This window comes from Marmota monax, unplaced genomic scaffold (assembly GCF_021218885.2).
Source record: "Marmota monax isolate L192 unplaced genomic scaffold, Marmota_monax_Labrador192_F-V1.1 WCK01_AAM20220418_F8-fsc00112, whole genome shotgun sequence".
Lineage (NCBI taxonomy): Eukaryota > Metazoa > Chordata > Mammalia > Rodentia > Sciuridae > Marmota > Marmota monax.
Window position 1 is genome coordinate 729,718 of NW_026692073.1, and position 12,422 is coordinate 742,139.

Here is a 12,422-nt window from a genome sequence, read left to right on the forward strand (position 1 = left end):
TTCACAAAAGATGATTGAGGAGTTGAGATACCTAACCCGGCCCTAACGTCCCTACTTCCCTGTAGTTTTGGTGCAGAGAGACCTCAGGCCAACTGGGTAAGATCAATGCTCCCAGGTACCACCGAGCAGGAGCTGCTGTGGGATACCCAGCTTGTGCAACATGAAAGACAGTCACTGTGCTTTGAGAAAGGGGATGAGGAACATCTGCCATTCTTGGAAACCTCATATAGACTGCATTACACATGTCAAAGGAGAACTGATGCTAGGTGACCTAAAGAGGTACTTAAAATCAATTCCAAGTGAGAAAACGATCTCATTCGTGTTGAGAAACTTTAAAAACCATGGTAACTGAGATCTGTCCTGACTGTGTGTACCCTGGTCTGCATTAGTTGCAAACCTGTGCTCCATACCCTCCCCGCCAACTCCTTAAAGTACAGCTGATGTGTCCTCAAGAGAAGGATATGAAGGAAGAGGAGGTAAGCACTTGGCTTCTATGAGTGCACATCTTTCATTATCTCAACCAAGATTAATATTTCTATTCTGCCCATCATGAGCTTTAAATAAGCCAAGTGCTTTTTAGATAAAACTAAAGCCAGTCTCCAAATTAGGTCTTCTGGTTACATGAAATAGAACCGGATATTGATCCTAGCCCAAAGTTTGGATCCCAATTCTGCCCACTAACCAATCTTTCCCACTAACTAGCTTCTAGTCAGAGTAGAAACATGAAGCAAAAGATTCCAATTGTGATAACATTTGGCTAATTGATAAAGTTTGCCTCTTACATTCTGTGTGAAGAAATGACTAAATAGTTTTTAATGATTTATTTTTAGGGAAGACTTTTTTTTGGGAAAGGGTATAACTTAAAGAGACAGGCTTAGAGGCTGGGGTTGTGGCTCAGTGGTAGAGTGCTCATCTAGCACATATGTGGTGCTGGGTTTGAGCCTCAGCTCCACATGAAGGTGAAATGAAGATATTGTGTCCATCTATAACTAAAAAATAAAAAAAAAGAGAGAGACAGGCTTAGGTTGTGTTAATTAAAAACACTTCTGTAGCATATTTGAATTGCAAGCTATATGCTTCAAAAGAAGTTGTTTTCCCCTTACATCATAGCTACTAGTAAAGTTCAATTTTTAAAAATAGCTGCATTTCAGAAGACATGAGTTTTTTTTATGAATTACTTATTTTGAGCCTAGATAAATAAAGAAGCATAATTTGGTATTTGTAACTTTCAGGGACTTCCAATCTGGAAAGCAGGCCAAATGTGTTCACATGAAATCATTAGTTTAACAGTGTATTTCATACATCTCTATCTTGTATGCATGGTATGCATAACTACCAACAGCTACAGATGTCAGTATCAGTTGTATTCTAGAATAAATTCACTAAATTGTGCCATACAGAGTAAAAGCAAACATCTAGAAAAAGAAGACTCAAAGTAGCAGCGTTCATCTATCATCAGGAATGATCTCTCAGAGATAGTTGTACTATAGAAGGTTCTGCAAAAAAAAAAAAAAAATGGTGCATCTCTCTCCCCAAATCACATCCATAGATCCTGCTCCCCACACTGTCAAGACCCAACACAATGACTGGCTCTCAGAGTTCCCTGTGACTTGGACCTGAAGACCCAACCCTTTTCATGCTCCCTATTCATTTTTTTGATACCTTCTTATGTAGACTTTGGTTCTAACTCTGTCATTTCTGTAAAACATGTGAACTTTGGAAAGTCACTAAGTCATTCCTTTGGTATTTCATTCTGTTAATCCATAAAGTAAAGAGGCTGAGCTATACAAAGATGTCAACACGCCTCCACCCTACAATCAACATTTGTGCTAGTTCACAAAGCACTCCATCTCATCTGCTCCTCCCAGTATCCCTAGGAACTGGAAAGGGCAGGGATTAGCCCATTTTTAAGATAAGGACTCCTGTCAAGGTGTTTCAGTTTCCATGCCCAGTGCTGATGCTTCAAGCCCAGAAACATCAGGTGTCTCTTCTCCTAGCCGCTTGCCACTGGAGCCTTCGTTGTTGTCTGAACAGTTCACTCCTATCTCTTCCCAAGACCCAGTTTTAATACACCCTTAGCTTTACTTCTGTTACCAATAGAAATACAGTTTGGTGCCACCCATGTCTCTACTTATCTTCCTGTATGTCTTTCCATCCAATCCTACATTCTCCTATTTGGCTCCCAGGGTCTGATGCTTGTCACTGCATTGGGGTAGGGAAACCTCAGAGCTATGGCCTGTTATTCTCTGTATCACATACTGTCCCAGCTCAAGAGGAGCCCATGAGCTCATTTAGAACAGGCTTGTGGGATTGACTGGGCTTAAAAAGAGGAGGAGACAAATTTAGCTTTCCTTGGCTTGGAATAGAGAAGGAGGAAGAACAGAAGTGAAATTCAAGCAGAACCCAAGGCCAAAAGTCAAAGCACCTTCAATAATAGAAAAATCAGTATTTGCCTAGGTGGTAGTATTTGAGAACTAAAGTTTTCTTTTTTCACCTTTTCTCCCCAGTCATAAGACTGGGGAGAAAAACATACACACACACACACACACACACACACCATCACCATCAGTTACCATATATCCTGAGTTACTTAGTCCTCTGTATTCTCTCATCTCCCATCAAAAATATTTGAACAAAATAAATTACATGTGTACTAAATATGTACAGACATTTTCCTGTTATTATGTCCCAAATAAAACAGTACTACAAGAATTTGTATAGCATTTATAAGGCATTGGATATTATAAGTAATCCAAAGATGATTTAAAGCATATAAATAGTTGTATGTAAATACCATGCCATTTTTTTAATAAGGGACTTTAGCATCCTTGGGTGTGGGTCTCCACAGGGAGTTTTAGAACCAATCGCTTGTAGAACAGAGGAACGACTGAACTGCCTCTGGCAGCACTCTAAGCAGCTCTTTCAGGCCACAATACATTCTAGAAACAATGACGTGGACCTTGTTTAGGTGGCTGTTCTGTGACTTCTGTCTGGTTCTAATTAGTCCTCTTCTCAATGAACTTCAATTGTTCAGCTCTGACCCACCTTCAGTCGTTCCTACAAGAGGACCCCAACCACCACTCAGGCCTTGACTCCTGAACATCCAACGAAAAGCAGACAGGATGACCAGAGCTGCGGTTTTATCTCAAAGTGCACCTGGATCAAGCACTAAAGCCCAAAGGAGTGGGAGAGCCCAGTGGGCAGCAGCACAGACTCTAAACAGCACTTGCACCCCTGCCCTTCTAAGTACCAGCTGTGTAGTTTGACCCTTCCCATCTCCATGCCTCAGTTTCCCCAGCTGTAAAATGGAGATAGCAGGATTCTGTAAGGAGAACACTTCAGTGCTTGGGAGATTTAAATGAGTTAGATTACGTGAAGCCCATAGAAAATCCCTGCATAGAGTAAGCAACAAGAAAGTGTTAGTTACTATTGTTATTCTTTTAATATCCTTATATTTTATATATATATATATATATATATATATATATATATATATATATATATAATATTCTGATTTATTGTACATGATGGCAGAATACAATTCATTTCATATTATACATATAGAACACAATTTTTCAAGACACTGATTGTACACAGAATATTTGCACACCATTCATGTCTTCTTCATGTACTTAGGGTAATGATGTCTAACTCATTTCACCATCATTCCTACCCTCTTGCTCCCTCCTTTCCCCTCCCACCCCTATGCCCCATCTAAAGTTCCTCCATTCCATCCATCCCCCCACCACCACTAATCACCATTATGAGTCTTTGTCCTCATATCAAAGAAAACATTCAGCTTTTGTTTTGTTGGGATTGGCTTTCTTCACTTAGCATTATATTCTCCAACTTTATCCATTTACCTGCAAATGTCATGATTTTATTTTATTTTATTGCTGAGTAATGTTCCATTGTGTATATATACCAAAGTTTCCCTATCCATTCATCTACTGAAGGACATCTAGGTTGGTTCCATAATTTAGCTATTGTGAATTGTGCTGCTATAAACATTGATGTGGCTGTGTCCCTGTAGTATGCTGTTTTTAGGTCCTTTGGGTCTAGTCCGAGAAGAGGAATAGCTCAGTCAAATGTGGTTCCATTCCCAGTTTTCCAAGGAATCTCCATACTGCTTTCCATATTGGCTGCACCAATTTGCAGACCCACCAGCAATTTATGAGTGTACCTTTTTCCTCATATCCTCGCCAACACTTATTGTTGTTTGTCTTCATAATAGCTACCATTCTGACTGGAGTGAGATGAAATCTTAGAGTAGTTTTGCATTTCTCTAATTGCTAAAGATGTTGAACATTTTTTTCATATGTTTGTTGATTGATTGTATATCCTCTTCTGAGAAGTGCCTGTTCAGTTCCTTGGCCCATTTAGTGACTAGGTTATTTGTTTTTTGATTTTTGTTTTTTTGGGTTTTTTTTTAGTGTTAAGGTTTTTGAGTGCTTTATATACCCTAGAGATCAGTGCTCTATCTGATGTGCTTGTGGTAAAGATCTACTCCTGTCCTGTAGGCTCTCCATTCACCTCACAGATTGTTTCTTTTGCTGAAAAGAAGCTTTTCAGTTTGAATCCATCCCATTTATTGATTCTTGGTTTTAATTCTTGTGCTACAGGAGTTTTATGAAGAAAGTTGGGGCCAAAACCAACATGATGGATATTTGGTCCTACTTTTTCTTCCATTAGGTGCAAGGTCTCTGGTCAGTTCCTAGGTCCTTGATCCACTTTGAGTTGAGTGATGGTGAGAAATAGAGATTTCTTGTTGATTATTACTGTTATTATCATTGTCGTTCTTGGAAGGAAGGACAGTATTGTGTTAAATATGGAAAAGCCTCGCATAATAATAGAGTTTCAGGCACACAAAGTCTATCAAGCCCCTTTCCTTACTAGTCACCCACTTCCATCCTCCAGCATATTGACAGACAGACTTTGAAAGGGAAAGAATTCCTTTGAGACAAATATTCCTTTCCTCTTGGTGACCTTGACTGAAAGAGCCGCTGCACACTCTGAAGTGGCCACCTGCTCCTTTTCTCCATTTTTTTTCCTGAATATCTGGACCAGGAATAAGGAAGAAAAGAGCAAGAATAATGATGAACAGTCAAGAGGTTTGTTCAACACTCTTCTCAAAATAGATCACAGAGGCGTGCACATGCACCCACGACCTTGGTCAAGCACTGGCATGCATGTTGATCTGATGAATTCACCAGCAGCATGCAGGTCAGGACTAGGAACTATGGGCAAGAGTAAGGCACACACCTTTTATTCACCCTGGAAACTCTACCAGCACCTCCTTTGCTCCCAGTTCTCACAGAAAAAGCAACAGCTTAAAAAAAAAAGAGTCTAGTTATGTTCTTTCTTTCACAGGCTATTTAGCTTCACCCCAGAACATCCTAAATATATTCATTTTGGATATTATTGCAAGCATTTCTGCCAAAGAGTTCAGATGCAATATTACTTTCATGTTTAAAGGTGAGGGCAGGGAAGAAATCCCTCAATGAGAAGAGTCCCCAGAGGAACTTGGGAATATTGCTAAGCCCCTAAAGACCAGAGAGCACATTCAGTGAGTGTGGGGGATATTGAGTGGACAGGAGCAGAGTCTCTCTGAGGGTGTGATAAAGAGAAGGCATACCTGTCTCTGGGTGAGTTGTAGACATGGGGAGAGAGGCTCCTTAAGATGATCCTGCAGCTTATCCCAGCAGTGCCTCAGTGTGGTGCTTGACCGGATCTGACTAGCAACAAGGCCTTCTTGGAGTTTGCTGGGGCTGCTTCCTGGGTACCATCTGACTCCACTTGGATATTCCTAAATTAATACCCCTCCATTCATCCCTGGGGACTCACAGGTACAGTGTGGCGGGGAAGGGACTGGTATGGTAGAACCACAGATATAATCACAGGACTAAAGACTCAGACAAGACCTGGAACAGAGGATTCCAAAATGAACAGGTAGAGAGCCTGCTGCTTGAGAACTTTCTTAGCACAGTGACTGGGGTCAGAAAAGTTCAAGTTATCACTTTTTCCCACCAATACATTCATTTGTTTAATATTAAATAAAAGACATTATATAGACACTGTGCCTGGTGCTAACAGCATACAAAGAGATGGAAAGAGCCACAAGATGGATGAAGAAGGAAACAGGCTGGAGAACACAGCAGCTCTGTTGCTTGCCTGGGAGGGTAAGAGAACGCTTCTCAGAAGCACTGATAGATAGGTCTTGAAGTAAGAGTAAGAGCTAACAAGCTGAGGAAGGGCCAGAGGAGGGAAGTGTACTGATGTTTAAAATGCAAACGCTGGATGCATAGTGCTAGGTTCAGTTGCTAGATCAATCATTTACCAGATGGAAAACCTCAATCAAATTTTAAACACCCTGGCCCTTAACTTCCTCATCTATAAAATGGGAATAAGTCCCCTCATCTCATAAAGAATATTAAACAAGGGAAGAGCTGTAAAGCTTTTGGCACAGTGCCAGTCCAAAGTAATCACCTGTAACATGTAAGCAGTTATGGTTATTCTTGAACCCATTTATTCTTGTTCTGAGCCATTTGGAAAGTGGCAGAAAGGCACATAGAGAGATGCCAGGCTTCCAGGAAGCACAAAATTCAAGGAGGCTTTGGTTTATGGATCTTTAACAGCTCTTCAGTGAGGCAGAACATGTTGGCACAATGGAATGTTCTAGCACAGTGTAATATTCTTGTATCTTGGCTTATAAAATAGAAAGAAAAGTGTCTCCAATTCTCTGTTAGTTTCTGTTCATTCCAGAGCTGTGCACCATGAGTCATATCCAGCCTGTAACTCACAAACCCCAATGAGGAAGAACTGAAATGCCAGCCACCTGTCCCATCCTTCCACTCCCAGGACACAGCCCACCAAGGACTCAACACCTTCCTCTTGGGGCAAAGCCTCCCCTGCCTCCAGCCACACTATCTTCATTTTTCTTGTCCCTGCCACACCTTGAAAAAAGAGAGAGGAGGAGGACAAGGGAAATTCCAGATTAGTTTAAACAAAACTCAGGGGAAATGACATTTGTTTTCACAAGGAGGAAATAAAGCCTTTTCAGTTACCGTTGCTAATCTTGGCTCAGCAACCCTCTTATGCTCAAATCATGAAGCCCTCAGGTGTGGAACTTCCCAGAGCTGAGGTTACCAGAAACTTCTGAGGCATCAGCTGCTGAGGAACTGGGAGCAAGTTCAGGACACAGGATCTTCTAGACTCAGGGCTGGCAAAGGTCTACTTCCAGAAGATTCTGGCTCCCATGGCTAGCACCCTCTCAGACAAGCCAGTGGATGGCAGAATGCTTAAAAAAGAAGTCCAAATATTTGAACTATTTTACCTCAGACCTTTTGGCTTCATATCAACTCTCAGAAGTGTCCCTTTGCCCAGCTGCCCCCAAGTGCTTATCAGGTGGGCAGTCACTTGCAATTTCCAGCTCTGTTCATACTCGATGATGTCCTCTATGGACAAGGAAGGGTAGCCTTGCTGAGCCCCATTTGAAAGACAGGTTACACCCAGAGTTAGAAAGTCCCATGTCACATGAAGGAGAAGCAGGTCACTTTATCACTTGCTGTCTCAACAACAACAAAAAAAAAAACAGTGCTGGAGTTAGAAACTGCCCGATTTATCTTTAGTTAGAAGTGGTATATAAATAAATCCAGTAAATCTCAAGAGTTGGAGGAGACCCAACTGCATAGAGTTAGGGAAGAAACTTTGAAAAAGGTCAACCCCAGGATTTCCTGTATGAAACTATCCCTGGGGCAAGAAAGAAAAGTCTTATAGGCAAATCAACTGTATTCCTTCTCTTCTCCCTTTTTCTAAAAGGGAGAAATTAAAAGGTCAATTTCTTTACTGCTCCTAATTGCAATGACTGTATTTTTTTCAATCTTAAAATACCCCCATTACTTTACCTTGTGGTTATAATCCTTTCACAAGCTCTTAAAAGAGCTCTTATGAGGCTTCAGTGAACTTTGAATTGTTCCGATTTCAGCACAGTTTGGAGGCCAAGAAGCTAAGAGCCGCCTCACAAAGTAGGAATGGAGGTTTCATAAAAGGATCCGACCTCAGACTTTCTCTGCTTGACACCATCTGCACAGCTGAGCATTCAGTGCCATTATTTTTTCTTTACATAATAAAAAGGTAAAGAGAATTATACTGATAATTATACTAATCTAACTCAAAAGGACTTCAGGAGCAAAGAAATAAATACATGAGTGTCCAGAAGGGTCTTACTCATTGCAATGGTTGAATGTGGTCAGTCTCCATAGAGACATCAAGAGCTAGTCTTTGGCTTTATGTTAGCAATGATCCCCTTTGGTTCTCCTTAAGAAATTATGAACCACTGAAAATATGGGTGCCTGATATAGCCTTCTTCCATCAAAAGCTTTTGGGGAGTTACTAAAGTGCTAATAAGTAGCTTTGCTTCTTAACTATACTCTAAATCTTTTGGTGGAAGGGATAATGAAAAGAACAATAAATAAAACCATTCATATCAAGGGAAAAAAATAAAAGGATGGATGGCAAAACAACCTAGAATGATAAACCTCTAGAAATGTGGAGGAGTGCCATCACCTTTGAGACCTACCTAATATGTGAGAGTCAGGAGTTGGCCTGGGATTGTGCATTTGGGTAGTTGTGACATCTCATTCAATTCCCTTAAAGCTATGTGAGGTAAGTAGAACACTCTCATTTCTCTCTTCCTGCAGGTGAGTAATGCAAAAGCAGGTAGGGTTAAGTAAACAGTTATGGTCACACAGCTAATTATGGCTGGACCACACATCAATCCACATGTCCGACTTCAAATCTCTTATGCTCCCATTCATTGGTTGAAGTAGTAAATGATTTCCCAGTGGACTGAAATAATCAGTGGGTCCCTAACACTAGCTTTAATGCCAAACTGTTACTTGAAGTATTAGGGACAAAAGCCTGATTCTTGGCATTTCTAAGGTGGAATAAAACTGCAGTTTATACATTAGGCCAAGGCTCACACAAAGGGGGTATTGTGCTCTGGAGTAGTATTCAGAGGCAGTATGGTTATTCTTACAAGGCAATGTGCTCAAAGGATTTTTTTTAACTGCCCATTAATAGTTGCTTTTGGAACCAGATTTCAAACTACAGAATAAAGCATTCATGTTACTTTATAATTGTATCTGGTTACTTAAACAAACAACAAAAAAATTGTGTTACTTACTAGGCTTGACCTTATTTTGTCCACCAAACTGGACTTTTTCTTACTGTTTAAGGCTGAAAGCTGGACACCCTTCCCAAAAGGAAGTTTTACAAAACATTTTGATATGCTGGCATCATTCAAATGGGTGCATCTCATATCAAAGTGACCCTTTAAAGTGGACACTAAAAATATAACTTCATGGTTTTGGTTTATTTAAAGAAACAATCAGATTACTTGTAGTGACCTTTGAATAAAACATCCTATCTTCCAATATCTCAAAAATGATGGAAGATGAGCCAGAGCCTATAAAAGAAGACATCAAGAGATTTAAAATCCACTGTCCCTGTGAACAACAGCAGCAGTAGCTGACCACTGTCATTCTTAAAAAAATAATCAAATATAGCTGTATACTGTTCTCTGAATTCCAAGCTAACCAGAAGTTCTTAATAAATACCAAAATAATATAGACCATTTACCAAACTTCAGTTGGTATTTAAAAAAAGTATTCTAGTAACAGAATTAAGATCTTGAGTTTTGGGGGCTGGGGTTGTGGCTCAGTGGTAGAGCACTTGCCTAGCATGTGTGAGGCACTGGGTACAATCCTCAGCACCACATAAAAATAAACAAACAGAAATAAAGGTATTTTGTCTATCTACAACTGAAAAGAAAAATAAAGATCTTGGGTTTTGTCCCAGTTCTGACTTCCCTTAAGAATGATTCAAGTAAATAACTCTTTTCTCTTCCAAAGGAAAAAATGGAGTCAGGTAAGGGTGGGTATTAAAGAGGAAAAATGGGGTCAGGTGAAAGTGGGTATTAGCCACCGTGGTCATCATGTTCTCCCTTTATTTTCTGTTCTCTGCCTTTCCTCCTTTGCAGGCAGCATTGCCGCCATTACAGTGACCGTCATTGCCGTGGTGTTGTTGGTGTTTGGGGTTGCAGCGTATCTGAAGATCAGGTGAGATACACCTCAATCCTCTTTAAAAAGAAGATGATTCCATTTTGTGGGGCTCCAGGCCAAGAACTGTTTCACTGAGGTCTTTTTTCTTAATTGATGTCATAGTGCTCAGAAACATGGGCAGAGAGATAAATGCGGTGGTGTATACCACACTAGTCAAGAGCAGTCAGTCCAGTGTCTGAAGCTTGCAAAGCAAAGCTAATAAGCTGAAATATGCAGCCTGATGGTGTCATGGGATGAGATGAACCTGCAGTCTCTGCCTTTCAACCTTGTCACCACCCTAGGGGAGCTACATGCTGCGGGAGTGGGATCAGTGGTTCCTAAGTATGATGCTCTACACACTCATCTGTGGATTTGTACCTGATCTGTTAATGAGGTGTTCACTGGTTTTAGAGCAAAATGTGGAAAATGAAGGGAAAGTGTAGCATTTTCCATCATTCACCTGTAATCCCAGCAGCTTGGGAGGCTGAGGCAGGAGGATCATGAGTTCAAAGCAGCTTTAGCAAAAGCAAGCAACTCAGTGAGACCCTGTCTCTAAATAAAATACAAAATAGGGCTGGGGATGTGGCTCAGCGGTCAAGTGCCCTTGAGTTCAATCCCTGGTATGACCCCCCAGAACTGGGCTTTTTTGTTTCTCTAAGATTATGTCCTTACATTTTTAGTTCTAAAAAGCGTTTTCTTCCACAAAATGAAGATGATCATCAATGACAGCTGAGATTTTACTTTCCATCTCTAACTGAAAGCTGCTGTACTGTGAATCCATCATTTTTTCTATTGCTCTGTGAAATCCAAAAGTCTCAAAACCACATTATTCACACTCTCTGAGTGTCCTTCCAGCTGTAAAACACCAGATGGCAAGTGGCAGTCTTATTTGCCAGTCTGTTCAGTGCCTGTAACAAGGGACAGAAGGACATGTTTTGCCATGGTGAACACAGCCACTCAGTGACCTCGAACACATTCCCCTCCCAGCCACAGGTACCATCTTTATGGAAGCTGCTCTAACCCATCACTCCTTCCCTTAAAATCCCCCAGCAGCTGGCTCCCTTCTGCATTCAGAATTGAATTTCAACTCTCACAGTGGCCCTAGAGGTCATTCACAGACCTTCCCCTGCCTACCTGTTCTGGCTCAGCACACCAATGCCTCCCTCCAGACCACTGAGCTTTGCAGACTGGCTCCCTTCCCAATTCTTAGGACTCACCGGGTTCTTGCCTTCCAAGGCCCTTAGCTCTCCCTAGCCCCCACCCTGAACTGCTTTGCTTCTAGCTCTTTCTCACATGGCAAATGTCGACTTAAATCTCTGACAGACTTCTTTCCAGTTTGATGCCTCTGTTATTTATTCTTTTTGGGGGGAGCGGGGCATGGTACCAGGGATTGAACTTAGGGGCATTCAACCACTGAGCCACACCCCCAGCCCTATTTTGTATTTTATGTAGAGACAGGGTCTCACTGAGTTGCTTAGTGCCTTGACATTGCTGAGGCTGGCTTTGAGCTTGTGGTTCTCCTGTCTCAGCCTCCTGAGCCACTGGGATTACAGGCAAGCACCACCACACCTGGATGTTATTTATTCTCATGGTATCTTTATTATTTTCATCCTGGCTGTTATCAATGTCTACTATTATGTTTTCTTTTTCATTTATTTGTTGGCTGGTTTATAGTTTCTTTTCCCCTACAAAAATGTGTTCTCTTGACTTGAGGCAAGAATTCAAATTTTCCATAGCAATCCAACACTGGCTATAGGCAGGCAGTCTGGAACAGCAATAAAGGTTCAGACTCCAGAAGCAGGGAGACTTTAGTTTGAATCCCAGCTCTATCACTTTCTAGCAGTGTGGCCTGACCATGTTACAGTGAGTCACTAATCCTGATTTCCCTCTCCTGTGAAATAAGGTTACTACCTGGTAGCATTATTGAGAGAATAATGGATATCGTTTCCCAAGTACATAGCACTGCCACCAACATCATCATCACCATCAATATCATAACAGTAAACAGGGAGGAACCATAAGCATAGATAGATAGATAGACAGATAGACAGACAGACACAGACAGGTGGATGTTGAGCATGGGCTGGGCATTTCTTTAAACACTGACCACTTGACTGATGAGACACAGTCCTGCCATCATAAAACTTACTGCACTTAGGAAATGTTATTAGCAGGCCATTACAAACCTGTTCTAATGATGGCTGATTAAAATTACGTAAAATTTTATTTTAAACTACCTTTCCCCAAGGCCCTAACGCCAGAAAATTCAATAAAAAAAAAAAAAAAAAAAAAAAATATATATATATATATATATATATATAT

General features: G+C 40.9%; 1 protein-coding gene across 1 annotated transcript in view; it reads left to right on the forward strand.

The window, feature by feature from the left end:
• Nucleotides 1-12,422, forward strand: part of Parm1 (prostate androgen-regulated mucin-like protein 1) — a 103,567-nt gene that overhangs the window by 78,766 nt on the left and 12,379 nt on the right. The window contains exon 3 of the mRNA XM_046458655.2: nt 10,040-10,118. Within this exon, the coding sequence (XP_046314611.1) occupies nt 10,040-10,118 (79 nt within the window). The remainder of the gene's footprint in view (nt 1-10,039; nt 10,119-12,422) is intronic.